This window comes from Aspergillus fischeri, genomic scaffold (genome assembly GCF_000149645.3).
Source record: "Aspergillus fischeri NRRL 181 1099437636247 genomic scaffold, whole genome shotgun sequence".
Taxonomy (NCBI): Eukaryota; Fungi; Ascomycota; class Eurotiomycetes; order Eurotiales; family Aspergillaceae; genus Aspergillus; species Aspergillus fischeri.
The window spans coordinates 332,942-360,047 of record NW_001509772.1 but is presented as its reverse complement, the minus strand read 5'-3'; the positions used below and the strand labels follow the sequence as shown (position 1 = coordinate 360,047).

The 27,106-nt window shown below is 51.2% G+C and overlaps 9 protein-coding genes across 9 annotated transcripts; 5 read left to right on the top strand and 4 right to left on the bottom strand.

Annotated features, from left to right (window-relative positions):
• Window positions 1-162: 162 nt before the first annotated feature.
• On the top strand, window positions 163-1,164 carry NFIA_033650 (GAF domain-containing protein; the record flags this gene model as incomplete). Its single annotated transcript, XM_001265695.1, has 4 exons — window positions 163-343; window positions 392-532; window positions 644-996; window positions 1,054-1,164. The coding sequence occupies 4 exons, from the start codon at window positions 163-165 to the stop codon at window positions 1,162-1,164; spliced, it is 786 nt and encodes a 261-aa protein (XP_001265696.1).
• A 517-nt stretch (window positions 1,165-1,681) lies between these two features.
• NFIA_033640 (putative NAD+ kinase Utr1) lies at window positions 1,682-3,710 on the bottom strand (the record flags this gene model as incomplete). Its single annotated transcript, XM_001265694.1, has 2 exons — window positions 1,682-2,187; window positions 2,243-3,710. 2 exons carry the CDS (start codon window positions 3,708-3,710, stop codon window positions 1,682-1,684), a joined length of 1,974 nt encoding a protein of 657 aa, XP_001265695.1.
• Window positions 3,711-4,861: 1,151 nt separating this feature from the next.
• On the bottom strand, window positions 4,862-5,690 carry NFIA_033630 (putative exosome complex subunit Rrp46; the record flags this gene model as incomplete). Its single annotated transcript, XM_001265693.1, has 2 exons — window positions 4,862-5,275; window positions 5,355-5,690. 2 exons carry the CDS (start codon window positions 5,688-5,690, stop codon window positions 4,862-4,864), a joined length of 750 nt encoding a protein of 249 aa, XP_001265694.1.
• A 1,538-nt stretch (window positions 5,691-7,228) lies between these two features.
• NFIA_033620 (putative potassium/sodium P-type ATPase) lies at window positions 7,229-10,710 on the top strand (the record flags this gene model as incomplete). Its single annotated transcript, XM_001265692.1, has 5 exons — window positions 7,229-7,512; window positions 7,574-7,700; window positions 7,776-7,870; window positions 7,925-9,827; window positions 9,874-10,710. 5 exons carry the CDS (start codon window positions 7,229-7,231, stop codon window positions 10,708-10,710), a joined length of 3,246 nt encoding a protein of 1,081 aa, XP_001265693.1.
• Window positions 10,711-11,263: 553 nt separating this feature from the next.
• NFIA_033610 (putative EF-hand calcium-binding domain protein) lies at window positions 11,264-12,110 on the top strand (the record flags this gene model as incomplete). The annotated part of the gene is made up of 2 exons (XM_001265691.1): window positions 11,264-11,324; window positions 11,389-12,110. 2 exons carry the CDS (start codon window positions 11,264-11,266, stop codon window positions 12,108-12,110), a joined length of 783 nt encoding a protein of 260 aa, XP_001265692.1.
• A 77-nt stretch (window positions 12,111-12,187) lies between these two features.
• Window positions 12,188-12,791, bottom strand: NFIA_033600 (uncharacterized protein; the record flags this gene model as incomplete). Its single annotated transcript, XM_001265690.1, has 2 exons — window positions 12,188-12,735; window positions 12,782-12,791. The coding sequence occupies 2 exons, from the start codon at window positions 12,789-12,791 to the stop codon at window positions 12,188-12,190; spliced, it is 558 nt and encodes a 185-aa protein (XP_001265691.1).
• Window positions 12,792-13,517: 726 nt separating this feature from the next.
• On the top strand, window positions 13,518-22,062 carry NFIA_033590 (type I polyketide synthase; the record flags this gene model as incomplete). The annotated part of the gene is made up of 14 exons (XM_001265689.1): window positions 13,518-14,129; window positions 14,184-14,532; window positions 14,584-14,668; window positions 14,719-14,878; window positions 14,932-15,489; window positions 15,536-15,656; window positions 15,711-15,870; window positions 15,929-18,278; window positions 18,336-18,671; window positions 18,735-18,796; window positions 18,861-18,949; window positions 19,011-20,773; window positions 20,831-21,151; window positions 21,208-22,062. The coding sequence occupies 14 exons, from the start codon at window positions 13,518-13,520 to the stop codon at window positions 22,060-22,062; spliced, it is 7,821 nt and encodes a 2,606-aa protein (XP_001265690.1).
• Window positions 22,063-22,363: 301 nt separating this feature from the next.
• On the top strand, window positions 22,364-23,470 carry NFIA_033580 (D-mandelate dehydrogenase-like dehydrogenase; the record flags this gene model as incomplete). Its single annotated transcript, XM_001265688.1, has 2 exons — window positions 22,364-22,679; window positions 22,734-23,470. The coding sequence occupies 2 exons, from the start codon at window positions 22,364-22,366 to the stop codon at window positions 23,468-23,470; spliced, it is 1,053 nt and encodes a 350-aa protein (XP_001265689.1).
• Window positions 23,471-23,888: 418 nt separating this feature from the next.
• On the bottom strand, window positions 23,889-26,001 carry NFIA_033570 (ferric reductase family protein; the record flags this gene model as incomplete). The annotated part of the gene is made up of 6 exons (XM_001265687.1): window positions 23,889-24,283; window positions 24,334-24,495; window positions 24,565-24,964; window positions 25,017-25,202; window positions 25,264-25,325; window positions 25,377-26,001. 6 exons carry the CDS (start codon window positions 25,999-26,001, stop codon window positions 23,889-23,891), a joined length of 1,830 nt encoding a protein of 609 aa, XP_001265688.1.
• Between the last annotated feature and the right edge of the window lie 1,105 nt (window positions 26,002-27,106).

The window sequence follows — 27,106 nt, the reverse complement described above, 5'->3', positions numbered from 1 at the left end:
GCCTAGGAATAATAAATATCAAAGATATATATTGAGCATTCAGGCTCAGTTTCATGAGCTAGAGACCCGAATTCCTTGGTCGTAGTAGTTTCCTTTACTTTTCCCACCTATACTGTAAGTATGCTGAGACGTGTTGGTGAACCCTCGTAGTTGGCCGTCCTGATGACGCTTATCTTCCCGTCGATTCCGTCAGCGAAGGCCTTATCGATAAGCACCAACAACCCCACACCTGCTATCTTTCTTTTTTCTCCGAGACTTCTCCAATTCTCTCAGATCAGCATCACACCTACACAATTATCGAGCTTTGTAAATACAAACCTCTTAAACCTCTACGTCCATCATGGTGCGTCATCACTCTCCCGGTTGATATCCTACCGACCACCCATTCCAGGATGCGCTGACCATACCACAAACCAGCCTCACGCCGACTCCTCCTACTTCTCAACCTCCCAAGAACCCACCAAGGCAGAGGTATACGCACAAGTCCTCGAACAAGCCAAAGGCCTAGTAACAGGGCAGCGCAATTGGGCAAGTACCCCCCTTCCCTTCCATCTATCTACATCGCTAACACAAGTCCAGGTCAGGTAATCACCCTACTCCCTGCCAACCCAACCAAGCACACAAGACCTTGATCTCCTAACAGCTCAACCCAGCAACTTCTCCAACATCGCCTCCCTCCTCTGGCACGCCTACGCCGCCCTCCCGCCCCCCTCCTCCTCCGTAAACTGGGCTGGCTTCTACATCCGCCAGGATAAATTCCCCGCTCTCGGCTCCCAGAACACACCAAGCAACAGCACCAACAACCTCCTACTGCTAGGTCCATTCCAGGGCCGCCCCGCCTGCCAGGAAATCCGCTTCGGGCGCGGCGTGTGCGGCACCGCGGCGGAGAAGCGCGAGACGGTGATTGTGCCGGATGTGTTGAGTTTCCCGGGACATATTGCCTGTGACGCGAGTAGTCGGAGTGAGATTGTGGTGCCGATTCTTGTTGGTGGGGAGGTGAGTTTGCTTTCTTTGGTGGAAGCTGTGTTGTGTGGTGTTGCTGATCGGCGGTAGACGGTTGCGATCATCGATGTTGATTGTACGGAGCCGGCTGGGTTCGATGACGAGGATAAGAAGTGGTTGGAGGAGCTTGCGTCCCTTCTGTCGGAGTGTTGTGATTGGTAAGTGTGTGTATATGGTATGATGGTAGATGTTTGGTTCGGCTTTACTTCACAAGCCGAGGCGTCCCTTATTTGAAAATATGCTCTACGTCCAACTAAAAGATTGGAAATTGGGTTGCACATGACACAGTCAGTGTATGAAGAGATATTGTCTAAATGGACCATAGAGGGTCCATCTCTCTAATAGATCAATTGTACCACAGCATTTTCGCTGATTAAGCAAAACAGGAAGAGTCCTCAGATGAACGAGTATTGTAACAGCAAAGTAGTAACAGAATCTAATCTTAAGTACACCTTTGTGCCTCGAACAAAATAGTCTATGACCGCACAAGCATCATCCCTGAAAGTCTATGCCATGTTCTTCGAGCAAAGTGAATGTCCCGTATCCCGTGAACAAACATATAACAAACGCCAGTCCCACAATGGATCCGCAATGTCTCATGGAGAGCATTGCAGTATAGTGTAACACGAATACACGAATAAAAAGCGAGCGGGAAATATACAAAGGCCGCCGGAGCCAGCTACATATTGAGCAGGCTCATCTGTCGCTTCATCGGACTGGTAGTCCCCGACTCACCGTCCTCGCTGGGCCCAAGACCGCTGTCGGTGCCAACCAGACCGGCATCGGTATCAATGTCCCATTCCTCCTCTTCCTCGTCCGCAGATATGTCATCAGTCCCATCGCGATTCCAGCTTTTCTGAACGGCTCCGCGGGTGTTCCAACGCAGTGCCCGCTGAACACTCTCAAACCATTCCCCGCTTCCGGAGACCACAGTAGGAAAGGGGTACTGGCTGGCTTCAACGGTCACATAGTCCCCTTGGCGGAGTTCAACGCGTCCCTTGCCATCAAATGAACAGTAGGCACTGGAGCGGGATCCGGTCGGAACGGCGATACGGAGCAACAGCGAATCTGACAATACCATTGGACGGAAAGACAGAGTATGGGGACAGATAGGAGTAAGGAGAATGCCAGGAATAGAAGGATGAATAAGAGAGCCACCTGCAGACAGAGAGTACGCCGTAGAGCCTAGCCAGTCCGTTAGCCAATTGTAGACCATTTGAGCCAAGTCCAGAGAACTTACCAGTTGGCGTGGAGAAGATGCAGCCGTCCGCCTGAACAACGGTCAAGAGATCATTGTCGGCGTACAGCTCAAGATTTGACACATAAGGTGAAGGCCCCCGATCTATAACTAACTCGTTTAGGACCTCGAATTGCTCTCCTTCTTCGACTGCACCTGCTTCTGCCCCTTTGCTTCGGTCTTTGCGGAAGACTGTGCAGGTGAACCGCATCCTCAGGTTGACCCGCATACCGACATCTCCCATGACATCATTCAAATGTGACTTGTAATTCTCAAACTCGAAATTGGTCAGAAAGCCCAGGCTTCCCAGTGAGAAGCAGAGCACCGGCGGAACAATGCGCTGGAAAAGCCACGACGTGAAGAGAACCGTACCATCCCCGCCTAGCGTAAGGACAAGATCAAATTTCTCCGGAGCGGCCCAACAGAGATCCGGAGTCCAATAATGCAACATCTGCTCAAATCGCGGCTCAGATTGCAGCAGTCCGGCTGCGTCGAATCGCTTGGAATTCCGTAGTTTGGAATCGACCCATACATTAACCCCCAGGTCGCTCCCATATCGCGGGGTCGAGAGAAGCCACTCGGCTAGCTCTCGCGTCAGATGCACCAGGCGGTTATCGCGCGCCTTTGTCACAATCATCACATTTTTCACTGCCCGCTTGATCGGCCGCCTTTGAAGCTGCTTGGACACCTCCCGCACTCCGGTTGCAGTTTGTACCAGCCGCGAATGCGACAACCACTCATCGTCGGAGATTTCCTCCAGCACCTTCTGAATGTTGACGGCATCGTCGAACCGTCGATGGAAAAAGCATGGCGATTGCAGGACCAGTTGCGCCGTTGAGGGCGACCTTTCCAGGTATTTGCCTAGCTGTAGGTTCGAAAGAGCCGCCGAAAGCTTCTGTGATGACGAGTTGCTGGACCGTTGTTGCTCCGTCTCCGCTGAAGAACTCGAGTTGGGGCTTGTAGCTAGTAATCCGAGAGACGCCGCCAGCGGCGCATTGGAATTGGGATTGGTGCACAGCGACGGTCGCGACGCGAGGGCCTTCATGATCGTCTGTCGGGGTATAAGGTCGCTTGACGATGCGTTCTTGCGATGCTGCGAACCCAAGGGGCCCGCACTGCGGAATGAAAGGAAAGGGGACGTAGGTAACGAGGCGACGGGCGGCGCTTCTTCCTGGCGAAGCTCAAGCTTCTGCAGGACGTTGGCCCTACTGTTGGACAGTCCGGAGGTGGGTTGGTTCACATGAAGATCATTTGTCGACTGAGAAGGATCTATATGACTGGCATAATCCCGAAGGAGCGATGCACCGACAGTTGTGGACGTCAAAGGACAAGAGTCTGGAGAAGCTGGACCTGATAGTGGGGTTGCTGAGGAGAGCGGCGGTGATGAGGATGACGAGAGAGCGGAGGATTCAGAGGGAAGGGAGTCGGACTGGAGTCTCAGGGGGCCATGGCTTGAAGAAGAGGAAGCCATGAGCGATAATAAAGCCCGCGAATGAGTAGCGGAGGTGTAGGGCCGACTGCCTTGGAAGGGGGGATTTGTGATTATTCCATTGACTTAAGGTGTGTGTCTCTCAGACGTAAGACGGAATTATTGTTATTTCCAGCGAAAATGGACAAAATGGGCAAAATGGCCAACATGGACGGGGGAAAAGGACCGACTGCTAGTACTAGGTAAGGTAGTGACTAGTCTAGTACTGGAGAACGCGGAGCAGCCGCGGGAGCCGTGTTCGGATGTAACGGGGTTTGGCGGCGGATTAGCCTCTCCTCAGCCAGGGATCGTGAGCAAGAATGTCCGGCAAATTATGGCAGTCCAGTCAACATTTCGATCTGCTTCCATGGTCCGTAATCTTTCATCATCATTTCAGATTGATCACAAATCATCATAAAGCATGTTGTTTTGCATTTTCCAGAACATGGTAAAGCAGCATTCTTTCCGATGGCATGCATATCATCATCTTGTTGCTCTAAGGAAGTGCTACGTTATTATTGGGATAGGAATGGCTTTCTCTAACATAAAGGTTTCGGTCCCAGCAGTGGGAGGGGACAGTCATCGAGCAGACGCGGGACCGTGAAGGGAGAAGGATCGTGGCAATAAGGTCAAGTCACCACGGACCCATTCATAATTGGGCAGTTTGCGTGACATGCTGTGAATATTGTATTAATTTGAGTTTACGGAGTATAGCCGGCTAATTCAGTCCTATCTTCTGCAGGTTGGAGGAGTTGTTTCCTCCAATTGGTGATCCATATTTAGAAATTCAGTGTCATAACGGATATCCCCAGCAACGGCCAAAGATAGTCTAGCAGAAGTCGATAGCGTGATAGCACATCGAGGCCAGAAACTTTAGAGCCGGAGACTAGATTAGCGTGTCGTGCGGTATGGGCTCGTGGAAGAACCCATAAAACATGGTGACTCCGGAGAGCAAAACGCCTGTGCGCACCAATGGAAGGGCCCTAGGATGTGCCTTGCAATAGTGCCCACGCCAAAGTGTGCTCTCGTCATGCCAAAAGAGCGAATCTGACGTTGCCGAATGCGCGGGAGGCCATGGCTTGAAGGACCATCCCGAAATAGCACCTATGTGCTATCAATGTGTTCATGCAGCTGTGATCACCCTAGCCCCAACATCACGCCGCATCAATCTTCCAAGCATAATCCTGGTAGACCTTGTCCTCAATAGTCTCCCGCATAAATTTCTCCAACCCTTGTTCACCTCCCTCTCCCTCCATACTGACATCGCCATCGGCACTGCCGGCCAATGTGCCGCGACAGATTGCGGAGGCATGCTGATGAACTCTTTCCCAAGTAGCGAAGTCGAATGTTCCCTGGCTTTCATTGAGAAGTAGGTGGCCCTTGCTGGAGAATGCCAGAACGTGAAGAGATTTCGCGGTTGCCGCTTGGCTAACAGAAGGCTGTCGGATAATATCCCCTGACGACGTGACTGCCAGGATAGATGCAGTAAAGGTCATCGATAGGGGAACAGAAGCCGAGATTAGAGCCAGAAGCGAAGCATGGAGAAGGGCAGGAAGAAGAGTCAGATACTGTTGAGTACAGGCAAAGTCAGCCATGTCCACTTTCGCCAAAGTATAAGATTCCACCACAATTGACATAAACACTCACCGAATCTCCCCGACAGACACTCTCACCACCCACTATCGCCAATGTAAGGACAACGCCTCGGCGAGGATATCCCTTCTCTCGTCCCAGAATCAACCTTCCCAGCATAGTTTTCAGGATTCCCTCGACATATCTTTCACCGACACCACCAGGAGTGGTCCCAGGCTTCATAAAAACTTCGATAGTCGCCTCTTCAGGCTTCAATGCATCACGGCGACCAGGCAGCTCGACAGGAGCATTTACGGAACCTAGGACGTCGAACCCCGTCGAAGGACATTTGTAGGATGCCGATCCGTCGGCGCGGGTAAGAGGAGTAAGGGAGGCGGTCGGCCCAACCATTGTACCTTGCGATGATTGCCGGTCGGAAACAAGTTGAACACCTTAATAAAGACCGGATAAGAGCACCAGGTCTCTCGGAAAAGCGGATAATCGACGGGGGATTTGGCGTCAAAGAAGAAGTTGCTGTGTGGAGGGAGAGAGACTGAACGACAGTCTTCCGCCTGGAAATTTTGGCAGCATTGAAAGGTTGAACAATGCGGGCTGTTTCCCGATTGGCTGATCTGGCTGCTTGAATGGCCCGCTCCATCCCACGTACGGAGCACTTAAATATGGCACCCATGCATGGCAAAGAACAGCACACATGCCTCTAGAGAGGTATAATACCTCTAACACCTCTATGATCTTGTCCTGTGCTGCTTTATTTTTGTTTCTGCATGATTCAGGAGTAACAGAGGCGGTCTGGGCCCAAGATTCCCACTGTATCCGCCGCCTTAGAACTCAAGACACATGATATTGGCGACGTACTCTGTAGTGTTTTCCTCTTGAGACAGTAGCACTGATCTGCAGCATTCATACGAAGTGAAAAGAATCAAATTTGAATGTGCTTCCTTTCTTTTGGATCATACCAAGCGGAACTACTCCGTATCATGTGACTGACTGCAACGACCCAAGCTATCGACTCCAGCTGCCAAATGATCAGTCTCATTCCTCTATGTTTGGGTCTTCCTACTTGCGCTAAATGAGTTAGAAGCACTTCGAGACTGTTACATATTCAATCACCAAGTGCCGAGAACATTGGCAAAGTGGCAGTAAATGACTCTCGAAGCCAAGGATTTCTGAGTCCATTCTGGGACTACCGCTCCACTCACGGAGAAGGTTGTCTGTCACGCAAGAATCGGTTTACTAGAGCTCTCAGTAATTGGCACCAGGTCACCTGCATTGGTGCCTGCCTGTATACTTGTTACATCGAGTTAGATGTACCTAGATATGCATTGTAGCAAATTCCTAAGGTTGATACTGTTTCTGGCCTGCATTGACGGCTCACGTGGTTTAGGGCATCTTGCGGGATTCGCTCCCACCGATACATGTGAGCATGCATGGCTAGCTCGCATCCTTGGCCTCGAGTAAGTATCATGGCTTTTGGATCTGGGAACGAATCATAATGGATTAACAATCATTTTCGGCCTCGGCGAGGCTGTCCTCGGATCGATCGTCAACCAATCCAACGGCCAGCGACCCATGGCCCAAGCCTCTAGCGGCCCCGGAATTTGGTCTCACTTCACTTTCAACCAGTGTCGATTACAATGAGGTACGAATGAACTCGGCCAAGATAGAGCGATCCATCGTTTTCCAATGATATTCCATGCAGGAGATGATGGAAGCATGGCAACCCCTCACGATCCTCAGGTCAACACCTGGGCTTCATCCATACGATGACTGGTATAACTTAGGACGATCCCCGCACCTCTATACATAACCTAACATTCACTTGTCTTTCAACATCAGAGACGCACAACCAATCCCATCATCATTCACTGAGGCTCGTAAGTCTGATATTCATCAAAGGGGTTTCCCACATCTGTACGAACCTTAATTGGATGGGCATTGAAACGTCTCCGCCTGATGTCGAGGAATCGACAGAGCCTCCTATATGTCCTTTTACGGACAAACACACTTCCGTTCCAAGCAATCACACATGTGAAGTAAAAGCAAAACTCGGCGTGGAGAAGCTAGAGTATCCTGCCACTCTAGAAGTCTCGACGCCACCGCTCTATAAATCGGCAAACGCTGCCTTTAGCAATGATGATGATGAAAGCTCAGCTCACTGTGCACACACACTGCCTCCTGAACGACTGGCAAGTCTACTCCAGGTCGATGTTCGGTAAGTCAACATTTTCGGTCCTTGTCCGTGTGTATCGCCTCTCTCTGACTCGGCTTTCCAGAAATGGCCTGTCAAGTACGGAAGCTGCCACTCGCTTGGAGCGGGATGGCCCGAACAGGGTGCAGGAAATCGAGGGCGTATCGACCTGGAAAATACTGCTGAGGCAGGTTTCCAATAGTCTAACTATGGTATGATCATTCCTGTAGGGCCACACCCCGGTCAGTCAAACTTCAAGTTGCCAAATGATACCAATGTAAAACCAGGTCCTCCTCATCACTATGGCTATATCCTTCGGTATCCACGACTACATCGAGGGAGGTGTGATCACAGCAGTCATCGTCCTCAACATTGTCGTGGGGTAGGCTTATATACTCTGGTTTTTGATGGCCTCAGACTGATCAGTATTTCATAGGTTCGTCCAAGACTACCGGGCAGAAAAGACAATTATGTCGCTGCATCGACTGTCCGCACCTGTATGTAAGGTACTGCGAGATGGCCGTGCGGTCTCCGTCCCGGCGGAGTCTGTTGTCCTTGGCGACGTTGTTCAACTCACAGTTGGCGACATCGTTCCTGCAGATCTGAGATTGATCGACGGTACAAATGTATCAATGGATGAGGCCTTGCTAACGGGCGAATCTTTGCCTGTGAACAAGACCCCGCATATTGTCTTTTCTTCCCACAATATGCCCATCGGCGACAGAACCAACATGGCATATTCTGGATGTAGCATGACACAAGGACGGGCAACTGGAGTCGTCACTGCTACCGGAATGAAAACCGAAGTGGGCAGAATAGCTAAACTTCTCCAGGAGACTTCAGACGACGCCGACTCCAGTAGGCTCGTTCGGGCCGTCCGCCATGTCAAATCAACAGCGGAAAATGTCCTCGGTCTCGTTGGTACTCCATTACAGGTCAAGTTGAGTAAATTTGCGCTCCTTCTTTTTGCTCTCGCGGTTCTTCTGGCTATTATCGTCTTTTCTGTCAACAAGTGGCACATTGAAGGAGAAGTCCTGATATACGGAATAGCCATTGGTGTCGCCGTGATTCCAGAATCCTTAATTGCTGTGCTCACGATAACCATGGCGGTGGGTACCAAAGCAATGGCAAAGGGGAACGTCATCGTCCGGAAGCTTCAATGTCTGGAAGCTGTTGGGGGTGTCACAAACATTTGCTCTGACAAGACAGGGACATTGACGCAAGGAAGAATGATTGCACGTACGGCGTGGATACCAGGTGCTGGTATTCTGACCGTTCAGGATACCACCGACCCATACGACCCTACCAGCGGTTTAGTTCAATTGAACGGGTCTGACTGGGTTCCTGAAAAGCATGGTGATAACCCGGCTCTCTCTACTTTTTTCACCACAATTTCTCTATGTAATATGTCAGTCGTCCAAAACGAGGAGTCATCTGGCCCCTCAAGTGGTCGCTGGACTGCTATGGGGGAACCCACCGAGGTCGCCCTGAACGTTCTGGCGCTGCGTGTCGGTTACGAGAAATCGACTATACTGCTGAGAGCCGGTATGCAGCTCCACACAGAGTATCCGTTTGACTCTTCTATTAAGCGGATGACAATCGTTTACAAAAGCTCGGGCGAGAACAGGAACGAGGTGTATACGAAGGGAGCCCCCGAAGCTGTTTTACCAGGTCTCGCCATTTCTGAGAAGGAAAAAGAAGACATTCAGTATGAAGCTGATAGAATGGCTGGGGAAGGTCTTCGTGTCCTGTGCATTGCACACAAAAGAGCACCCCTAGAAGACGAATCCCAAGTGTCCTCACGCGTCATGGCTGAGGCCAATCTTGAGTTCTGCGGCCTCGTAGGGCTTTACGACCCTCCGCGTGTCGAAACCGCTGCTGCTGTGCGCAAGTGCCAGATGGCCGGAATCACCGTGCATATGCTCACCGGTGACCACATCAAGACGGCGACAGCAATTGCGTCGGAAGTGGGAATTCTCGGTCCAATGTTGGATAGCAGATCATGTCGCTTGGTCATGGCTGCTGCCGAGTTTGACGAGCTGTCTGATGCTGACATAGACGCCATTGAGCAGCTACCTCTTGTGATCGCTAGATGTAGCCCTGCAACAAAGGTTCGAATGGTTGAGGCGATGCATCGACGCGGCGCTTTCTGTGTGATGACAGGCGACGGAGTCAACGACTCGCCCGCCCTGAAACACGCAGATGTCGGCATTGCAATGGGCAAGAATGGCAGCGATGTTGCAAAAGAAGCGGCCGATATGGTACTCACCGACGATAACTTCTCGTCTATTGTGAAGGCAGTGGAGGAAGGAAGACGACTTTTTGACAACATTCAGAAGGTAAGCTTGACTTGGCGGTTTTGTATGGCATGACTAACACCTGCAGTTCCTGATGCACCTGCTTATATCAAATATCGCTCAGGTGATCTTGCTCTTGATAGCCCTCGCGTTTAAAGATAAGCAGGGCAACTCGATATTTCCTCTATCGCCGCTTGAGATTCTCTGGGCCAACCTAGTCACTTCGTCGTTCCTGGCTTTAGGGTTGGGATTGGAAGAAGGGCAGCCTGATCTGATGTACCGGCCCCCACATGACCTGAAGGTCGGCGTCTTCACCAAAGAGCTTATCACGGACAAAATGATCTACGGTACCTTCATGGGATCTTTGTGCCTGGTGGCCTTTGTATGCGTCATCTATGGAGCCGGGGCTGGTATTTCGGACCTGGGAGAGGACTGCAACAATGGCTGGAACGAAACATGCAACGTCGTCTTCCGAGCGCGTGCTACAACCTACGCCTCACTGACATTTCTTCTACTGATCACAGCATGGGAGGTCAAGCATTTCTCCCGGTCTCTGTTCAATCTAGATCCTGATAAATATCCCGGCAAGCTCTCTGTATTCCAGTCCATATGGAGAAATCGTTTCCTGTTTTGGGCAGTGATTGCCGGCTTCGTGGTGGCCTTTCCGGTGATCTACTTGCCTGCCGTCAACAGACTGGTCTTCAAACACCAAGGTATCGGATGGGAGTGGGGAATCGTCTTCGGATGTGTCGCTGTGTACCTGGCGCTTGTGGAAAGTTGGAAGGCGATCAAGAGGGCTTACGGGATTGGAAGCGGGAAGAACGCAACGCTCACAATGGTGGATGCTGAGATGAGAGCTGGTTTGACGCTGACGCCATCTACTCTTTTGTCGATGAGTGCCAATGCCAGCGTGGAGATGAAGTAGAGGACGTGGGGTGCAAGAACTGGGGTAGAATGTTGAACAGAGCCCGAGAATGCTCAACCATTTCCGGCAGCTCCGACGGGTTGCAGGTGTTCAACACACATTGCCTTTGTCTTTTGTTGTCGACTAGATCCACTTGTTGACAATCTGTTTTGCTATATCGCAGATTTACTTACCTTAGTTTTCGTATATCGCTGATCCTTCAACATATGATTGGTTGCTTGGAATATATATTCAATGGCGTCTCATAACTCGCACAGCCAGCTAAACTATATAACCAGAGGCAGTGATCGATGAAGGTAAATCACCCAATCTGGCCAGTCACACTGTCGTTGTGCCCAGGAAAAATATTCATTCGTACTGGCAAACTACATGAAGCCAAACCAACTTGCAGGCTGCAGATGTAGTGGGGGCGATTTGCTGACGGAGGATTTTAGAACTCAGCCCAGCGAATTTCTTGCCAGGTTGGCATTATTCTATCCCTTTCTCTGCATCTTCAAAGTGATCTCCCCATCTGTCTACGATCTCACTTGCAGCCCCCAATCCCGCCATAATAATGAAGGTGCTGTGCCTCCACGGCAAGGGCACCAGCGGCGCCATATTCAAGTCCCAGACGGGTCCGTAACCTACCCCGCTCGCCCTTGCTTATCAACAGCCCGCAACTAACCCCTCTCCCTCCAGCAAGCTTCCGCTCTCACCTCAATGACCTCCACATCGACTTCGACTTCATAGATGGCTGCTACCCCTCCACCGCCGCAGCGGGAATCGACCTCTTCTACCCCGCCCCCTACTACTCCTTCTGGGAAGATGATTCTCCCGAGGCAATCACCAAAACCTGTACCTGGCTGAAGGGCCTCATCGCAGAGCGGGGCCCCTACGATGCGGTGATGATGTTCTCGCAGGGCTGCGCCCTCGGCACTGCGATGCTCCTCCTCCACCAAGCGCAGGACCCCGCGCAGCCTCCGCCGTTCAAGGCGGCGATCTTCATCTGCGGCGGGCCGCCGCTGAAGCTGCTTGAGAGCGTAGGGTTTGAGGTTTCTGACGCGGTGAAGGAGCGCGATCGGGCGGGGAGGGAGGCGTTGGCGGCGCAGGCTCATTCTGCGTCGATATTGGCGAGGGGGTCGGCGCGTTGGATGGGCGATGCGTCGGGAGGTGGGGCGGTGGATGAGGAGGAGCTCCGGGGAGAGATCCAGGGCCCGTTTACGGTGGGGATTCGGACGGTGCATGTTTATGGGTCTAAGGATCCGAGGTATGCGGCTGGGGTGCAGCTTTCGGGGATTTGTGAGCCGGGGAAGAGGAGGGTGTTTGATCATGGGGGCGGGCATGAGATTCCCCGGACGGATAGGGTGAGTCGGACGATTGCGGGCTTGGTGAGGTGGGTGTTGCTGGAGGGGTCTGCATAGGAGGTTCTTGGTGGTAGTTATAGATATTGCGGCGGTGTTGGACATATACAATGTTTGGGATTTGATTATGTGTTTGGTTACTCTTTATTATCGAGATGATCCAACGCAGTCTCTATCGCCCTTCGTATCGCATTCGCTGTTTTTGTCACTGCATCCTTGCTCCCAGAGCCAGGAATTTCATGCCCTCGATCGTGAACATACGTCCATTTCATGTCTGACCTGCAGACGTCGCTCGCCATGGAGGCTTGGCTGCCACTCTCTTCCAATGCACCCCATACATGGACTGTGGGGATCTCGACAATATCCTTGACATCACCTAAGTCCGCATCTACAAACTTTCCCCTCTGTAGTTCCTCATAGTCAATCGGCGGCCGGACAACCGAGAAAAGCACAGCGAATCTGAACGGGCAGTCAACTTCGTCTCCTCGGTTCCTTCTCTTGAAGACATATATCAGGTATGTCAGGATCATCGTTGCCGCCTGACTGAATGCAATTACGCCGTCGTATGGCCCCTCGTTTCGCAGGTGTTGTTCGAAATGCTGATAGACGGTGAGCCCACTCTGCTGGTCTTTGTCGTCAAAGTATGCAAAGACAGGTTCCTTGTCCAAGGCGATTGTTTCGACACCTGTAGAATCAGTTTCCGATTATGTATGTTCAGGAGGCCTACGCACCTGGGTACATGCTCCAAGGAATGGTGCCTTCGACGAAATCGTAGACGTGGCTGTCTGCTAGCTCGTACCTGATGGCGGCTGTTCTGTCAGTTTCGATCTGCAAGAAGAAGGCTGTTCTACCTGTCTGCATCTCGAAGATCTTTGACGCTTGTCAGACTTCATTCTCGTGGATGTTACGATTGGCTCGAAGCTTACCCGAGAATTGGTGCCTGCTCCATGAAGACTGCTCTCTATTAACAGCTCGACCTGTGCACTTGGCTATGGACACTCACCAGAGAATGCGCATCTTTGCTCAACGAAATTGTCGTCTTACTTCCGGATGAGAATAGATTAGAGGAAGCCAAAGCAAGTGATGGAAACCATTTATCAGCTGTCGCTGCTGTGGGTCACCTCGGCACTCATTTGCCAATTTGTTGAATTCCAAATAGACAGGAGGGAGCATAGCCAACACATATATTGTAATATGGCCAATGATAGTGGTCAACTGCACGATGAGGAGCTGCATCGTCGTAAGCTAGCAGCTAGCTCAGTTCAGGCGTCCTGCCGTGTTGGGGCTCTCGACAAGTGACGAATGACAATTTCGCTTTACAACAGCATTACCCACCGATCGCTAGTTCGACTTCCCTAGGATGTCAGTCATTGAAACGAAGTATATTAACCTGATAACCGTCATTATATTTAGATAGGTTCAGCGCTATCATCTTCCTTTCCGAGGCCGCTGCACTGACTTTTCATTATGGCAGGCACCACATCAACCGACAGTCTTCCACCCTTAGCGGTGGTAGGCTTCTCCTTCAAATTCCCCGAGGATGCAACCTCATCAGACTCCTTCTGGCAGATGTTGCTCGATGGCAGATGTGTTTCGACCGAGTTCCCTGCCGACCGGCTGAACATCGACGCCCACTACCATCCCGATCGCAACCGCCTCGACAGCATCTCAATGCGCGGAGGACACTTTCTCAAGGAAAATATAGCAACATTTGACGCGCCATTCTTCGCAATGAGTGCTGCGGAAGCGGAGGCAATGGATCCCCAGCAGCGTATGGTCCTAGAGACTGTATACCGAGCCCTGGAAAACGCAGGTCTTCCAATGGAGAAAGTTGCCGGCTCCAAGACGAGTGTGATCGCAGGCTCATTCAGCGATGACTACTTTTTGCTGCAGACCAAAGACCCGCTAGATATGCCTAAATACACGGCCGTGGGCACGTCGCGGAATATGCTTGCTAATCGAGTCAGCTGGTTCTTTGATCTTCTAGGACCGAGCGTTGCGGTTGATACTGCATGTTCAAGCAGCTTGATCGCCTTGGATATGACATGCCAATCGATCTGGAGTGGAGACGCTGCTATGGTATGTTGACAGAAGGACAAATTCTCGTGGCTTTTCTTGCTAAAGCTTTGGTAGGGTCTGGCAATCGGAAGCAATGTGATACTAACCCCAGAATTGACCATGAGCTTGGACAATCTGGGACTGCTATCTCCGGATAGCCACAGCTACAGCTTTGACAGCCGTGCAAATGGATATGCAAGAGGCGAGGGAATTGGTGTCGTTGTGATCAAGAGACTCGATAGTGCTATACGTGACGGAGACACAATCAGAGCCGTTATAAGATCATCCTCTTCCAATCAGGATGGAAAGACACCCGGCATCACTCAGCCTAGCAAAGAGGCGCAGGTCCGCCTGATCAGAGATACGTACAAAAAGGCTGGGCTGGATATGTCACTGACCAGATATTTCGAAGCGCATGGCACAGGTATTTATCCAACGAGACTCCAGGAATTTCCCCTCTGTTAACTAGACTTAGGGACCCCAATTGGAGACCCAATCGAAACGAGAGCGATAGGGACAGCTTTTCGCCGGTATAGGTCCCCCGAGCAGCCATTATACGTGTAAGTCCTACCCGGCCACTCCGAGCGAGAACTATCCTAAGACACTGTAGTGGATCTGTCAAATCGAACATAGGGCATCTTGAAGGAGCTAGTGGTGTTGCTGGTGTCATAAAAGTGATCCTAGCATTGGAGAAAGGCATCATCCCACCGAATTCGCGAAACTTGCAGTTCCTTAATCCACAAATCGACGAAGAGTTCCTCAATTTAAAGGTTTGGAAGAGTATCCAGCTTGAGTCGACCGTCCTAACGGCTTTCGACAATAGGTGCTGCAAAGGGCCATTCCATGGCCTGAGAATGGCCTACGAAGAGCTTCCGTGAGCTCCTTTGGCTTCGGTGGGTCGAATTGCCATGTCGTCTTGGACGATGCGTACAATTCGCTTCGACTTATGGGTATCGAAGGCAGCCGTCATCAGACAGTGGTCATACCTCCATCGCATGCAGACACTGCTCTAGTGGCTCAAGGGAAGTGTGGCAATACCACGAATGCCGGAAGTGATCAACCAACCGACGATCGCCAGAATGGATTGCTTGACGAGGAGGAAACCCATCAGCTCCTTGTGTGGTCAACCGCAGACGAAGGAATCAAGCGACTTGTAGAAGCCTGGAAGCCGTTTCTATCAGACAAGCGTGAGTTCTCCAGAAGTCAGCGACGTCAATGTCTGCTCGACCTGGCATATACCCTCAGTCAGCGCCGCAGTCACCTCCAATGGCGGAGCTATGCTATTGGGGATGCTTTGGAGGATCTCGGAAGTCTCGCAGACCGCTTTACGCCTGCAATCAAATCTACCGACGAGTCTCACATAGCGTTCTTGTTTACTGGAGTATGGCTATAATAAATCGGAGACGGCCGAGGCTGACCGTTCATAGCAAGGAGCTCAATGGCACGCAATGGGTCGCGAGCTGTTACATCGGTATCCTATATTTGCAGACAGTCTCTCGGAGTCCGCGGAGTACCTGAAAACACTAGGGTGCACCTGGGATCTGCTAAGTAATTATCCCTCTCATTCAGCCTGCACCAAGATGGCTAACGATGATCTCACAGACGAGCTACAACAGTCCTTATCTGATACCAACGTGAATAACCCCGCTTATGGCCAACCTATGTCGACTGCTCTTCAGGTCGCTCTCATTGATCTGCTTGACAGCTGGGGAGTTATACCGTCGGCAGTTGTAGGACACTCCTCAGGAGAAATTGCTGCTGCGTACTTTTGCCTCCCAATATACTCACTATTTCAATGTGACTGACAATAGATGACGCAGATATTGCGCGGGAGGGCTTTCAAAACAATCCGCGTTGAGAGCTTCATATTACAGAGGTTTCTTGGCGGCAAAGCTTGAAGAGCTTAGTTCAATGAAAGGTTCCATGCTTGCGGTAGGACTATCCAAGAAGGACACCGAAGAATATATCAATAGGATCCAAGATCCGAGACTGGTCGTCGCCTGCATCAACAGTCCTAAAAGCGTGACAGTGTCAGGCGAAGCAGAGCAAATTGACACCCTGCATGATCTACTACAGCAGGATGAGGTCTTCTCACGTAAGTTGATGGTCAATGTCGCATATCACTCATCCCAGATGCAAAAAATCGCAGACGAGTATCAGTCTGCGATGGGAACGTTGGAGAAGCCGAGTTGTGAGAAGAAGAAGGCCCCGGTCATGTTGTCTTCTGTAACTGGAGACTGGGTTTCAAGTCTTGAGCTAATGGACCCTGCATACTGGGTACGGAATATGGTGTCTCCAGTATTGTTCTCCGATGCTGTGAGCCGCATCTGTTCTTCTCCAGGAAAGCAGACCAGGAAAATCGATGGAAGCCATCGCTATCAAACCGCTATCAATCATCTCTTGGAGATTGGGCCGCACGCAGCATTGCAAGGTCCATGCCGGGATATACTCAAGAGCATCAACAAGCAAGCCGATATCCCTTATCTTTCAATTCTAGTACGGAATAAATCTGCTGTGAAGACCGCCTTGGACTGCGCAGGTCGCTTGCATTGCTACGGCTACCCAATCAATCCGGCACTGGTTAACACAACTGCCTATGGTGGAACCACCCAAAGGCGAGTGCTCAGTAACCTTCCCGAATACCCATTCAACCATTCTACATCATACTGGCGCGAGAGCCGAAAAAGCAAGGGCTACAGATGCAGGAGATTCGGCCGTCTGGATCTTGTCGGTATCCCAGATGCAGATGGCAACCCAATGGAAGCTACCTGGAGGAACATCATCCGAGTCTCTGAGATGCCGTGGGTTCAAGATCACAAGATCAATAATACAATTCTCTACCCGGCGGCAGGCATGTTGGTCATGGCGGTGGAGGCGATCAAGCAGCTTGTTGAGCCTGACAAAGTCATCGTGGGCTTCAATATCAAAGATGCCGTGTTTTCATCTGCACTGCATATACCTACACATGCGGACGGCATCGAGACAAATATACACATGAAGCGCGTCAGAGAAGGCAAGGCAGATAGTAGCGGCTGGTACGAATTCCGGATATGTTCGTACGACAACAACACCTGGATTGAGAACTCCACTGGCTCTATTCAAGCCGCATTCGAAGCTGGCGAGATGGGACTGAATACCAGCGGTCGAGTGGAGCGCGAGTGGCAGGAGGGTCTTGTGCAGTCATATCAGAATGCAGCATATACATGCGCGGAATCCATCGACGCATCCCAGTTCTACGAAGATATATTTGCCTGTGGCTACCATTATGGACCGGACTTCAAGGCAATTACAGCTCTCCGATGCGATGGAAAGCCCAATGGCCAATTTGTCTCGGATGTCCGCACCTACAGGTGGGTGGAGGACGCGAGCTCAGCAGTTGCTCAGCCTCATACGATTCACCCTACCACATTGGACGCCGTTATCCACATGATGGCCGGTATCGTGACGAACGGAAGCCAGAAAAAGCCCGTGGCTATTCCGACACGGATTGACCAAGCTTGGATATCGAACAGCGGGTTGAGCCATCCGACAGCGGATAGTATCAAGGTGCATGCGAGTACCCACAGGTCAGCCACTGGGGACGCTCGGTATTCAATGACTGCAGTTGATTGCGAAATGACCCGTGCACTCCTGACCATCAGCGGCCTTAGAGTCACAGCTCTGGAAAGCTCAGAGGGCGCTTCAGAAGATGGTCAACTGCAGACGGAGAACCTGTGTCACCATCTAGAATGGAAGCCTGACCTCGACTTGCTGGAGAACGAGGAAATCCGAGCATTTTGTGCAAGTGGGGAGTCAATCAGCGAAGACCCAGTCCAGTACTTTACTGAATTGGACTTCCTTGTTATAACATACGTTGACAAAGTCCTGACGTCGATCCCAGACGTCAAGATCGATCATCCTCCCCATATGGGGAGGTACGTGGAGTGGATGGTAGATCAGCAAAAAGCACTAGAGTCAGGCCACTCTCCCTTTAGCTCTGAAACATGGAGGAAACGCATGAAGGACGAGAGATTCGTCAACGACATTCATGCAAAACTCGAGAACACGAACAAGCGAGGACTACTTGTGAGCACAGTCTGTAGGAACCTTTTCAAGTTCGTTAAAGGGGAAATCGACCCCATGGTTTTCCTATTCGAGGGAAACTTACTTGATGACTCTTATTATGAAATGGTAAGCCAGGACGCCACGATGACATTCGAATGACAGCCAGATGACCATGATCTGCAGGTTCACTCTCTCCCACGTATTCGTCAATTCGCTCGGTATTTGGATGCTCTGGCGCACAAGAACCCACACATGAAAATCCTTGAAGTCGGTGCTGGAAGCGGCGCCATGACTCAATTCTGCCTTCAGGTCCTTTCTACAAACTCGGAAGACGATGTCACGGTGCCTCGCTATGGACATTGGGACTTTACGGATATATCTGGGTCATTCTTTCCGAAGGCACAGGACCTCTTTGCATCTCAAGGCACGCGGATGAGGTTCAAGACGCTCGATATCGAGCAGGATCCTGGGCTGGAGGGCTTCGAATGTGAAACATATGACATGGTTGTTGCATTTCTGGTGAGTTTATGAGTTTGTACGGTTTGAGAGTAGGGACACGATCTGACCTGCCTGATATCTTAGGTCTTGCATGCTACAAAAGATCTGTCTGCGAGTCTGAAGAATGTCCGCAAGTTGCTGAAGCCGTATGATCATTCCATCAACATGTCGCAACTGAATGCGAGTAATAACTGATACCATCTACTGCAGCGGGGGAAAGCTTGTACTCGTCGAAATCACCCGACCGGGCGCTATCCGGACGACGTTTGTCTTTGGCTTGTTTGAAGGATGGTGGCGAGGTACGTCTTTCCCTTCTCTGCCTTGAAGCTGAAATCGCGCAAGATTCTCTGACACTCTCAGGACTCGAGCCCTACCGCCAGAAGAATCCATGCGCGGACCCGGCCCAATGGGAAAGACACTTGAAGAAAGCCGGATTTTCTGGCTGCGATGTCGTGATCGACGACTATAGCCACGAGGACTGTCAGGAGGCTAGTCTAATTCTCTCGACTGCCGTTCATGATACGCCCGCGGTTGAAAAGTCACCGAAGATAAGTATCATTGTTGATCCTGCTAACTATGCGCAAGTAGAATTGGCCGGTGAACTTGAAGCCCAGCTCGCGCGTGAGGGACTGGCCAATATAACGCAGACACCAGTTGGACATTGCCTGACAAAAGAAGATCCCACAAACAGTCTGGATATCACGGTTTTGGAAGGAGACGGTCCCTACCTGTACGATATAAACGAGCAAGAGTTTAAGCGTCTTCAGAGCTTGTTATCTTCTACGAGGAATCTTATCTGGGTAAATGGTGGGGGCGGACAAAAACCATGTCCCAAATATCGGCTCGTGGACGGACTGTTTCGAGTCCTTAGAGAGGAGAACCACAGGACAAGACTGACCATCCTCTCACTGGAGCAAAAGGCGTCGATCAAGCACCAGGCACAACAGATTGCCAAACTAGCGCTCTCTGCCGTGACTCAGGAGACTAGCATCGACACAGAATACACAGAGCTTGACGGCATGCTTCACGTCGGCCGCCTGGTCCACGCCACTGGGGTCAATCAGGAAATGTCAGCGAAGAAGCTCCCTCAACAGAAAGCATTACGACCTTTCGGTGCTGGGCCCCGGCTCAGACTTGAGATCGGCTCCCCTGGTCTGTTGAACACTCTCCACTTCGTGGAGGACACTTCACACCAGAAGCCACTCAAACCTACAGAATTCGAAGTTCAAGTGAAGAGTGTCGGCCTTAATTTCCGGGACGTCCTGATTGCACTGGGGCGGCTGGACAGTGAGGCGCTGGGGGCTGAATTCGCAGGGCTAGTTACAAAGGTTGGATCCTCATGCCGCAAGTTTCAACCGGGAGACAGGGTCCTGGCGTGTTATCCCAGTCGGCACGCAAACTATGTCCGTCTAGAAGAAAACATGGCCGTCATAAGGATTCCGGACACTATGCTCTCCTTTTCGGAAGCCGCAGCTTTGCCAGTCGCGTATGCCACAGCGTGGATCGCGCTCAATCAAATCGCTCGACTTCAGCAGGGAGAAACAATCTTGATTCATTCAGGAGCTGGAGGAACGGGACAAGCCGCCATCCAAATCGCTCAGCTCCTCGGTGCGAGTGTCTTCACGACTGTCTCCGATCAGAATAAAAAGCGGCTCCTGGTAGAGAAGTACAACATTCCCGAGAACAATATCTTCTCGAGTCGAAGCACGCTATTCATGAAAGGAATCAAGCGCCTCACAAACAACAAAGGCGTCGATGTGGTTCTCAATTCGTTGTCTTCCGAGGGGCTTATCGCCTCTTGGGAGTCAATCGCACCGTATGGTCGGTTCATCGAAATCGGGAAGAACGATATCTTGTCCAACGCAAAGCTCCCAATGTTGCAATTCGAGCAGAATATAACTTTTGCTGCGGTTGATCTGGCCGCGATGACAATGGATCGCCCACACGTTGTGACAGCGGCATTGGAAACTATATTATCATTGTTAAGAGAAGGGAAGATCTCCCTTCCGGATCCACTTCAAGTCTATGGCATTTCAGACATTGAAGTTGCATTCAGGCAAATGCAGAGCGGCAAGAACTCTGGGAAGGCTGTTTTGGAGATGAGAGGTACAGACGAGGTAATGGTATGCTGGTTGCTCCCCTCCAAAGATGTGCGCAGAATGCTAGCTAACCAAGCATAGACCGTCCTGGAAACGAGACCAGAGTACCTGTTTAGTCCGGATGAAACATATCTCATCGCAGGTGGCCTAGGCGGCTTAGGGAGGAACATCGCTCGCTGGTTTGTTGAGAGAGGAGCTCGAAATCTGATTCTACTTTCACGATCGGGGCCTCAGAACCCACATGCCCACGACCTGGTCAGGGAGCTAGAAGCCAAAGGCGCAAGAGCTGCTACGCCCGCGTGCGACATTACCGACAGGGAATGCCTGAAAGCCGTCTTGTACGAGTTTGGTCAGACGATGCCTCCGATCAAAGGATGCGTCCAAGCATCGATGGTCGTTAATGTAAGTTTAATATCTCGATATCAAAGAACGTTGACTTGACATCTTTGCTTTCATAGGACGCTCATTTCGAAGGTATATCTTTCGAATCTTGGAAGGCTTCTACCACGCCTAAAGTCCAAGGCTCGTGGAATTTACACGAGCTTCTTCCGAGAGGAATGAATTTTTTCGTGTTAATGTCATCTGTTGCTGGAATATACGGCGCACGAGGAGCATCTGGTTACGCCGCTGGCAATACGTTTGAAGACGGCCTAGCCCGGTACCGCATTGCACTGGGCGAGAAAGCTGTGTCGTTTGACCTTGGGATGTTTCTGTCCGTTGGTGTCTTAAAAGACAACTTGGCGCTCCGAGAAAAGATGTTGGCAAGTACTGTCTTCCAGCAGATCACAGAGTCAGATCTCCACGCGCTCCTGGATATCTACTGTAATCCAAGTCTGGACGAAATTCCATTGCTGAGAAGTCAGGTGGTGGTTGGAATGACACCAAAGCTGCGGGAGAAAGGCATGACAACCACGGAATGGATCAGGCGACCATTTTACCAGCATATGACATTGGTCGAAGGGACGGACGCTGGCATTCCTGGGAAGGCGGAGCATACCAATTTCGCTGCTCTCTTTGCAAACGCTGGATCCGTAGCCGACGTCACTGCAGCAGTGACAGAGCAGCTGAGGATTAAGCTCTCCAAGATGCTCTCATTACCTCTTACTGAGATACACGTCGACAAGCCCATACACCAGTACGGAGTCGATTCCCTGGCGGCAGTGGAACTGCGGAACTGGTTTTCGAGAGAACTCCGTGCGGACGTCGCCATCTTTGACATCCTCGGGGGCGCGAACATCGCCTCTGCCGTTGGACTCGCGGTTCGGAAGAGTGATTACCGAAGAGCAGAGTGGGATCTTGGCCGAGTTCAGTAGAAGTAGGGCGTGTGCGGAGAAGAGCGTGGAGTCGTTTGTGTCGGAGGATCAGCCACCTCACCTATGAAAGACATGCATTCGAGTTTATAAAACGATCATCGCTGGCCAGGTACTGGTATCGGTCTCTGACGGCTATAGATGGGTGGGTTGGATGTCGGATATCTGCTGCGTCGGCTATCGGTTTTTGATTTTCGGCAATTGATCGGGGCCGGCGTATACAACGCGGTACTATGTATAAGACAACGCCCACGGAGGACAACCCGTAGCCCTAGAATATAGTTAAAGAAAATTGAAAGACAAAATGACGTCCAAATATCGAGTTCTCCATATAGGCGACAACATCAAGTACAACCACGATGTTTACCAGCGCTTCGCCTCGGAATTCGAAATCATTCAGCCCACGGCCGCAGAGCGCGAACGGGGCGAATTCATGCGAGCCTTGAAAGAGCGTCGCTGGGGCGACTTTCATGCAATTTTCCGCCCCTTCTGGAATACAGGTGGTGAAATGGGCCGGTGGGACGCGGAACTCATCCCCCTCCTCCCGCCGTCAGTACGCATCATGGCCTCCGCAGGCGCAGGCTACGACTGGGCCGACGTAGATATCTTCGCACAGCACGGTGCGCTCCCACCCCAGCACAGAGGCAGAGTCACCTAGCTAACAGCGATGAAAGGAATCGTATACTGCAACGGCGCCGCCGCCTCCTCGGAATCAGTCGCCGACATGACCCTCTTCCTCATCCTTGCCGTCTTCCGCAACCTCGCCTGGTCACACCAGGCCGCGCACTCCTGCAACCCGCAGCGCTTCCTCGACGCACACAAGAACTCCCCACTGACAGCGCTGAACCCGCGCGGCCGCATCCTAGGCATCATCGGGCTGGGCCAGATCGGGTACACGATCGCCAAGAAAGCGCACGCCGCCTTCGGCATGCAGATCGCGTACCACGATCTAGTGCGCAAATCGGCCGAGGTCGAGAACGCCGTTGGCGCGCGGTTCGTGGGCGAGCTGGACGAATTGCTGGGGTTGGCAGATTGCGTGGTGGTCGCGACGCCGTTTGCGGGGCGGACGCTGATCGATGCGGAGCGGCTGGGGAGGTTCAAGCGCGGGGCGCGGTTCATCAATATCGCGCGGGGATCATTGGTTGATGAGGAGGCGTTGTTGCGGGCCCTTGATGAAGGGCAGATCTCGGCTGCTGGGTTGGATGTTCATGCTGAGGAGCCGTATGTGCATCCGCGGCTAGCGAGGCATGGGCGAGTGATGATGATGTCGCATAATGCTGGGGGTACGGTGGACACGCATGTGGGTTTTGAACGGTTGGCGATGGAGAATATTGAGGAGTTTTTACTGAGAGGGAAGGCTTTGACGCCGGTGAATCTGCATTTGATCAAGACGCCGAAGAGTATGCTGTGATTGACTGCTTAGGTGATTGCTTAGGTGCTTGCTTGCTTGGCTAGACACAGACACACTGGTAGATCAGACGTTGCAGCGGTGTTTGGAGTAATAATCATGACTTGTAATACGTCGTCATCAACATCCTCCTGAATATCGTCTGAAGTGTGGTGAATGTAGCATGCTGGAGGGAAAAGCCGATGGTTGAAGATCCAGGAACCAGGATTTGTGTTGGTCCAGAGTCTAGACCTGGCGAACAGGGATACCCACCTAGGTATTGCCCGATTAGGTAATTCTACGCCTGATCGGGCGTTCAAGACATTATCATTATGGCTAACCTACACTGTTTTCACTGGAATGATTGAAAATTTTACATTTTCTAGTTTGTATTTCTATTTATGATCGAAAAACGCCAGCATTTCTGATGGTAGTGCAATTTCTACCAAGAAAACGTATCTTCATAAAGATCAACCAACCGCCCATTCTGACGTTCTCGAACGGCCTGTCTCACGTCGTCGCCCAGTCCTCCAGGGCCGCAAACACTGACGGCCATCGCACCAATTTGCTGCGCCATCTCGACCTCCACGACTTCCGCAAACGATGGTTTGCCGTACTTGATGCTGATAGACACTGTTGATGGTGCCGATTTGGTCCAAGGGCTCTTGTCGGATAAGTATTCGTCTGTGGTATACCCTTTCGCTGTCACGTAGACTTGAATTGATAATGAGAACTCAGGAAGCTGAAAGTATGACGTTTGCTTGCGCTCGTTCGGGGCTTCGACGGCTGGATGGTCGAGTAGAGAGGCCATCCACGGCTGGATCCAGTCCAGATGTTCTAACTGGGGTTAGACCATGTTCATTTGCTCCTTAACCTGTAGAACATACCTAGGTGGCGCACAACCCATACCAATGTGACTCTCCGCACCGCCATCGATCGGTCGGAGAAACCATCGGCAAACTCACGCAGGTAAGAAAGTGGGTGAGTTATCCCTATTCCCCCTGCGATGAGTAGTACCGTACCATAAGATGCAAGCGAGTGAAGCCCCCCTGTGTCCCCCTATGTAAGCATATGATATATCTCCCAATTTCAAAAAGGAATAGAGTCATAATGCATACCGAATGGCCCTTCTGCCAACGCAGTCGCGTTAAACTTCCCTTCCTCCGATCTGTGAACCTTCCTCAAGAGCTTGTTGGTAAATCCATCTCGCCGCTTAATCAGGAATGACATGGTAGTCCGTTGCCGTCCCCCCAGCAAGACATTGAACGAGTCGCTTGAATCGCGCTTTTCGCTGGTAGTCATCCGATCTGAAGATGTCCATGCCACGGAGAACGGATGCGAGGTCCATAGCCCTAGCGATGGGATATAGAGGTACATATACTGTCCGGCCTTGAATTTCCAGGGACGCGACACGGCGACCTCGACCCGGGCGACGTCTCCAGGCAACAGTTCCACGGTAGCAGAAGTACGCTGTTTGCCGCAATTCCGCCAGATAATGCTGATGAGACGTGCAATCCTCTGGAGAGAAGCATGAGCAGTGCGAGCTTGATGACCAAGGGCAGATACTCACATCAAGACCCCAAAGGATCAACGTGGACAAAAGAACCCTCTGCTGGGCCAAGCCACGCAGATGATACCATAGCCCAACAAATGCCATGACTGCGAGGAATATATGAAAATGAAGAAAGGCTTCGTAGAATGCATGCCGAATTGGTGATACTGATTGAAAGAAAATAACTACAAATGCAATAAGAGCCTATCATCACGGCCGTTAGTAATGCCAATTGGTAAACCATTCGCCGACACGGATCACTTACAATCAGTCCATATACATAGAAAGGCTGACTCCAAAGTTCGTTCGTGATCGCGTCCATAGATACTGTTTCCCTCGTCAGCAACGGCCATCATTCGAGACGGCTGAACCACCCACCCTGCGTGGCCTGCGCCCCAATGACACAGCCCATGTGAATAAGGGCCCCAGCAATCATGACCCGTCCGACCCAGCGGTGCAGGAGATTGAAAGTGTCAAAAGGAATGCCCAGAAGTGGGATGAGGGGATTGTTCCGGCCCGCGGTCAAGACCAGCGCAGGTGAGTTCATCACTGCCAGATGTCCGGCGGCATATTTTAATTGGTACATCTTTTCTTGATAGTCCGTCCACCAGTCGACTAGGACGAACAAGAAAAGCAGGTTGGTCGTGATATATCCCAGAACTAACGTAGCCTCCAGTCGTAAGGGTATGTTTCCCATATGAATCCTGTTGAGCAGTTGAAATTCGCGACTGTGCCGTTTTGAAAACAACGGTGCATAGAGTACATGTTTCTTGATCCAGGCAAAGATGGTGCTGGTCCGCGAAAACTTGCTCTGGTCACCTGTCTGAAGAATCTCACGTAAACGACGGCGATGCTGAACCCTTATGACCACTCGACACAGGAATAGAACGGTGAAGACCCCGCTGAGGACAAACAGAGGTGTCGCCAATACCGGGTTCATAGGACGATGAGGGTAGCCGGGGTGGGAGTGGTCTACCCCTGGTCCTCCGAGTTCTACTCCCATTTCCTGAGGTCAAAAGAAACATTCAAATCACAAGTTGAATGACGGACGAACGGAGTGGATCGAAGTATAGCAGCGGCAAAAGCTGCACATGCGCTTCCAAACTGGCGAAAAGGCCGCGAATGGAAGAGAGTTCTTGCAGAAGTTAAAGCAGTCAAATCATGGACTCAAAACACCAGGCCGTGAATAATAAAAATAAATCCAGCCATGACGTGAGAGTGCTTCTACAATGACCTCTCCTCCTGATGCCGTCATCCACCATCTCGCAGTCATCATGGAATACGTAGTAACGCAAAGAGTCACCCAACAAGCTACAAGGAAGACTGATGACAAAAAGATCAGCGTCAGTGAAGCAAGCTAGTGCAACCATGGAGAATGTCGGGGGTCGATGTCTTACTCAGCTGAGCTTCGCTCTGGAATGTGAGAGACTTGGAGCGTGGAGCCCATCTAGATCATAGCGGAGGTCCCTATTATTGCCGGGCCACGAAACGAACCAAAACCCTCAATCGAAATTCAATGAGTAATCTTACACAGCATTGCCGACAGCTGGGATTTCTGGTCAAGTTATTAGCCGATGTCTTAGACTTAGATTGAATATTGGAGTCTGCGGATGGGCCCCCCCTACTCTCCGATGGAACGGTAGCTCCGAAAACGGAAAGTCATGCAGGATCGCCAGATTCCGCGAATACCGAAGCTTGATTGCTCGCCCTGAGCACAAGTCTTGCTCCATGTTCGGCAAGAATTGACGCTGAAGATGTCCACGGCCTCGTCATCTTGCAGATTCTGACCCTATGACGCAGCAGCTGCCTGCCAGCCTGAGCTTATCACGAGATGATATTCCTGTCATACGTCTCTTCTGGTCCACTGTAAAGCAATCGAAGATGTAGCTCGCGGCTGCTCGTCGAGCTCGCTGGCCCGCAGGGATCCCTCTATTCACCAGCATGACAGTTTAACCAGGTTCACTCTGTATTGAGAGTTTCTAAGCCACAGACGTCGTATCGTCATCCTAGCTATACCAGGGCATTCACATAGCAGTAAGACTCATGATGTAAGCAAAGAAAGACCCTTTAGTGGCTATTGTTGTTGTTGCAAAAAGAGACGGAGGATG